Source organism: Fukomys damarensis, unplaced genomic scaffold, assembly GCF_012274545.1.
Source record: "Fukomys damarensis isolate Sample0158 unplaced genomic scaffold, DMR_v1.0_HiC HiC_scaffold_1, whole genome shotgun sequence".
Classification (NCBI taxonomy): domain Eukaryota; kingdom Metazoa; phylum Chordata; class Mammalia; order Rodentia; family Bathyergidae; genus Fukomys; species Fukomys damarensis.
In genome coordinates, this window is record NW_022900913.1 from 41,550,090 (window position 1) to 41,556,089 (window position 6,000).

The 6,000-nt window shown below is 36.2% G+C and overlaps 1 protein-coding gene across 3 annotated transcripts in view; it reads right to left on the reverse strand.

Moving 5' to 3' along the window:
* Ankrd55 (ankyrin repeat domain 55) overlaps nucleotides 1–6,000 on the reverse strand; it is an 88,829-nt gene that overhangs the window by 60,668 nt on the left and 22,161 nt on the right. For all 3 annotated transcript variants that reach the window (XM_010626896.2, XM_033760958.1, XM_033760960.1), the window contains exon 3: nucleotides 2,251–2,373. In XM_010626896.2, coding sequence (XP_010625198.1) covers nucleotides 2,251–2,373 — 123 coding nt within the window. The remainder of the gene's footprint in view (nucleotides 1–2,250; nucleotides 2,374–6,000) is intronic.

Below are 6,000 nucleotides of genomic sequence, written 5' to 3' on the forward strand. Positions count from 1 at the left end.
ACTGTTCACTTAAATTTAAGTTAGACAACTATTTTGGAAATAAATTTCACAGGTTTAATGAAATTGAGGATATTCATAACTTATAATCAAGGAATTCTACTTCCAGGAGTATTTCAAGAAGAAACTTTCACATTAATGAGCAGAGATATAATCAAGAATGATCAATGAAGAATTAAATTAACAAGATGGCATAAATAAACATAATAGAGAAATGCATAAATTATGTTATATTTACACCAGGAAATACCACAGAGCAGTTTAAAATATGCAAACTAAATTAACTTGTATTCACTTGATTAAATCTTGAAAACATAATTTTGAGTGAAGAAAGCAAATTGCATAGAGATGCAATATTACTCATGTAAATTTTATGAATAAAAATAACAGAGTGGGTCATTGTATACTTTTGCAAATATAGTTAGAGCAGAAAACAGGAAAAGGAAAGATACACATCCACTTCACAGTAGTAGCTTGTTATTTTAGAGAAATGGAAGTAAAGAGGATGGAATCAGAAAAGAAAGGGCCTTCAAATGCTCAGTAAACTTTTCCTTAAACAAATAAACAAAACAAACCAAACAAACCAAACCACCACAAATTGTCAAAATTGCTAACTCTAGGTATTAAATACAGAGTAGTATACTGGGTGGTGAATACAGAGTAGTAGTATATTGTTTTCTGCACTTTATGTTTGACTATTTTTTACACAAAATAAAGAATGAAGCAACCAGACTAGGTATGGCACACATGGAGCTAGCTCTAGCATTTGCCTCCTTAAATGATCCACTCTTCCGTGTAATGAAGCGCTCAAGAGCTTTATAACCTCTGCACTATGACATAAAGAGCAGAAGAATTCCTGCGGCAGAGGGAAGAGGTTCCAATTCCAGTTTTTTTAGTAGCTGTGGGACTTTGGCTAAGAAACTGAGTCACTCTGAGACTTGTTGTCTTGTTCTGGCTGGTTTTAAGTAGCTACAGTATGGTTATAAAATTCCAAACAATAGCTAATATTTATTTGCAATATTTTTCAAACCATAGATAATATTTGTTGAGTGCCTGTTAGGACCAGGCATAAATCCAGGTGGATTAATACATCAAATTCTCATTTTAAAAAAAATCCTAAATCTTCTGAGTTACTATTATCATCATTTTAGATAAGGAAACTGAGGTACGGGAGTTAAATAATCTATTGAAGTTTATTCTGCTAGTAATTAGGGTGAAGTAACATAATTCTGTATGTCCATGGACCAATGACCTTGAAAATAGTATATTTTTGTGAAATGTGTAGTTTGCAAATATTTTCTCCCACTCTCAGTCTTGTCTTTGGATTCTCTCAACAGTGGGGCAAAAGCTTTTATTTTTAATGCACCTGTATTTATAAAATTTTCCTTTCATATACTATCCTTTTAGTGTTAAGGCTAAGAACTGTCTGCCTACCCTAAAATCCTGAAGATTTTCTTTTGGATTTTTTTTCTAAGTTTTATGTTTTACATTTCAGTCCATGATCAATATTAAGTTAATTTTGTATCATGTGTTAGACTTAGGTTGAGTGTGCTTTCTTTGTTTCTTTTTCCCTTTTCCTTCTTTCCTTCCAGCACTCCCTTTCCCCTTTTCTCCCCTCCGCCACTCCCCCTAACTTATTGCTTCCAGAAACATTTGTTGAAGAGTCTGCCTTTTATACACTGAATTATATTTATACCTTCATCAAAATCAATTGGGTAGAGTTGTGTGGGTTTTTTTTTTCCTGAGTTCTTTGTTCCTTTCTATTGTTTACTACTTAGCCAAGACCATATAGTCTTGAGTTCTGTAACTATGTAATAAACCCTGAAATTTGGTACACAAATTTCTTTGGCTTTATTCTTCTTTCTCAAAATTGTTTTAACTCTTCTAGTTTTTAAAAAATTTTATGGAATTTCAGATATCTTGTTTTTTTTTACACACACACACACACACACACACACAGTTTTGCTGGGGTTTTGATAGAAATTATAGTCTCTATTCTATGCCAAGGGTACCTCTTAAGAAATTGCATTTAACCTGTCTACAAATTTGGAGAGCATTGAGTTAAAGCTTTGTGTCTAACACATTTATGTAAAGAAACACAGAAGTATCTATACTTAGCCATAGACAAGCTACCTTTTGTCTCTCCAGTATCAAAGTGGCCAGAGATAATTGTATTTCTATCGCTCATCTTAAAGGACATTTCTAAAGGGATAAAATATTATAGTTTGGATTCAGAATGCATAGATATCTCACCTTCACTGTCACAGCATTCTAAGATGGAAGGGTCCTCCCGAATCACAGAGGTCAAAGCATTGACATCTCCATTAGATGCTGCCTGATAAACCATGGTCAGGTCAATTTCCTCAGATGAGTCACCTTCATGAATCAAACAGACACATGGTGGGTATAAGGAAGGAATTCACACAAAGAATAACAACAGCCGCACCAGTGATTCATCAAACTTTTCTTGTGAATCCAGGCAGAGGCTATGTCATACTGATTACATGTTCCTTCGCCACTTCTACAGAAAGATGGGTCACTGAGAGCAACTGAGCCACCACTGTATGCAGGAAAGGAACGTGAGGAGTTAGTGATATTTTGTGATTATCTTTCTAGGGCTTCATATTTCTCAAAATCAGTGAGGCCAAAGAGAGAAGTAAGGCCCTCATCTGGCTTCTGGATTTCCCTTTTTTATCTGAAGCTTGTTATTTGTCTTTTCAATGACTCAGTTTACCCACTTTTGAGAGAGGCCCATTGCTCCTTTTTCTCTCCTCAAGATTCACTGAAAATCCTTTCCCAACCTGCTACCCTTGCCTTCTGGCTTGTCCACAGGAGGCATGGGCAGGAGACCGGGCAGGAGAAGAGAGACGGATGGGGCAATTCTGTCCACTCCCACCCAGCGCAGTGTTTAGCATTAGCCATCACCTTCCAACCAGGTTTTCCTCTGTAGTATCAACTTGCCCAGGCACCCGTGGTGATTGCTCCCTATCCCAATTCCTTGTCAGTTGCAAGCTAAGTTAATGGCTCCCCACTGTGGTTCATGTGCTTGGAACTCTGTGTCTATTGCCCCTTCATGAAAGCCCCTTCATTTCAACTGCCTCGAGTTTTAAGAGATACTCTTTCTCTTAAAATGGGGCAGTCTGCAGCCCCTTTGACTTAGGAACATTATTGAACTAAGGAATAGTATGGAGAGAAGTGACAAGAGAACTGTGGATCAAGTGACTCTAGGTGTGTGTGCTCAGGAGGACAGGGAGGGTAGCCAGCAAGCTTTGCTCTTGGGTAACCACTGGTGGGATGCTGTGCCGAGCTTCTCCATGTACTCATGACAAACCTTGTCCAAGCACAGTCACTGCTGAGAGACACAATGTTTGTGTAGAAGTTTTAAAAGATGTATTTTTCTTCTGATGTGGACCTTATGCCAGAGCTTTTCAGCTCCTATTGATCTTTTGTTGGCAGGAATGCTAATCCTGTCATTTGTTTTCTCTGTCCCAGTATTTCTAAGAAGTCATTAATGATTTTTAACCAGTTAACATGTACCAGAAGGAACATACCACAAGTGATTTGCTTATAAACATACTGTTTTGTAAGGTGGGTGGTTGCTTCCTGATTTGTCCGGAGTAGCCAGATAACTGGGTTCAAGTCCTGCCTTTACTGTCTAGCTTTGTTGCCTTCTCTGTGCATTAATTTCCTCGTCCTTAAAATGCAGGCAATAATGATAATGATGAGGATGATAACAACTACCTATTTCATGAGGTTGTTGTGAGGAAGAAAATGAATTAGTATTTAATTGTATACACCTTTTAGAACAGAGCTTGGCACATTGTAAGCACTGTATATACTTTGCTACTCCTACTAATCCTTTTTGAAAAAAAACTTTTTTGGCTTACCTAAACAACATTGGAAATCTGGGACATGTATAAAAAAAGATTTCTTATTGATAGTGGCTAATAAAGAACCCATATATTGCATAGAACATTAACTTTCTATAAAAACCTTCCCAGTAGTTACACATTGTGTTAAGACAGCCCACGATACCTCTGGGACAAGAAGTAGGGCCCAGATTTAAGAACAAAGATTGGCCTGGTATCTGGTTATATGAGCACATCCAAAGGTGATCCTTGGAGGGGAAATGATGACAGGTCAAAGAGCTGCCAAAGGTGACAACAGAAATCTAGGTATTTATGGCCTCTGTGTTATAATAATGTGCTTACATAATATATACAAATATATTTACAGCTGTTCATGATCAAATGTAACAAAATATGTAAGGCACATTCATCACACTGTGGGGTTGCATTGCCTGATGATAGAATGATGATCCTCAAGATACCTTGCCAGGAGTATTCAAATAAGAGCATATTTAGTAAGAATAAGCAGAAGGTAAGATATCTTATTCCATAAAATATCCAGTTGAACTAACTGAAGAATGTTGAAACTCACCTTTTTGTTGCCCACCCCCCCAATGTTAACCTTAACCTAGTTATTCTGGGGGCCACCTTCTGATCCACTTACAGCCCATGATATGATTCAAGGGAATTGACTACATCTTGGTCAGGGGGTGGAATCTATGACCTAGAACAAAGCTACTCAGCATTTGCATTATCCTTCCTATGGAGACCGATTCAGGGACCAATTATAACCCAGTTATAGAGTCCATACTTGGACTGGAATTGTTGGGACTAGTACTCTCACTTTGTTGTGTGACTCAGGAACCTGGGAGCTTGGTGACGCCATATGAGTGGAGAGCCTGTCTAAGAAGAATGAAGTCCAAATGAGGAGAAGAGCAAAGCTAGATTAAGAGAAGGAAATGGATGAGACCTGGTGGCATCACTGAAACTTTGAATCAAGCTATATACATATTATGCCAGCACCAACTCTAGCACATTTACATGTGCCAATAAATTCCCTTTTCCCTTAAGTAAGTTTGCATTATCACATATGCATGCCTTGGTTTTGTTTTCAGTCACTGAAAGAGTTCTAACCAATATATGGTTTTAGCAATGGAACATTAGAAAAGAATTTCAAGTTTTAGGTAGCTCCAATGAATTAGCAATGTTTAAAAAAACTACTAGGAACTCTTGCTCAATTATTAAGAGTCTAGTAATCCTATTGAGAGAGGTAATAGGTCCTTTGAATTTTTAATTCATTTCTAATTGATGTCTATGGGCTATGGATTAAATGGGGCTGCAAGTAGATGGAGGACATTCAGAGAAGAATAACCAGATTGAGGTACAAATGGATTTCACTCATGTCACATGAGAAATGGTTGAAGGAAAAAGATGTGTTTACTCTGGACATTACTCACTAAGGTCATGATGGTAGCCTTTAGATATATGAAGATAGTTTTTTAAATTATGGTAAAATATATAAAACTAAATTTACTATTTTAACCATTTTTAAATGTATAGTTCAGTGGCATCTTGTGCTTCACATTACTGGACAACCATCACCACCATCTCTTTTTATTTTCAAAAACTTGTAACCATTAAAACAACTCCCCATTATTTCCAGCACCATTCCACTTTCTATGTCTGTAAATCTGACATTTTCTGTATCTTATGTAGAATCAACAGTAGTCTTTTTAGGGCTAGCATATTTCTTTGAGCAGAATGTCCACAGGCTCATGCATGCTGTAGTATGTGCTAGATTTTCCTTCATTTCTAATGCTGGATAATATTCTATTGTGTGTATGCATATACCATATTTTGTTTATCTTTTCATCTGTTGAGGAACATTTATGTTGTTTTTACCTTTTGAGGGGAGTGCAAGGTGATGCTTTTAGTGCATATTTCTTTTAAAATGTTTTTGTTTTAATGTATCACAAGTAAATATTAATAAAGAAATTATAAAAGCTCTTCTATGAAAAAATAATTTCTCATAAATTATTAGAGAATAACCATGTTAAATACACTGTGCATCATGATCTTAAAATAATATGTTTCATTTACTAATTTGTCTCTCAGCTCATTTCCTAATAATTATATCTTTTTTTTTTTTTTTTTT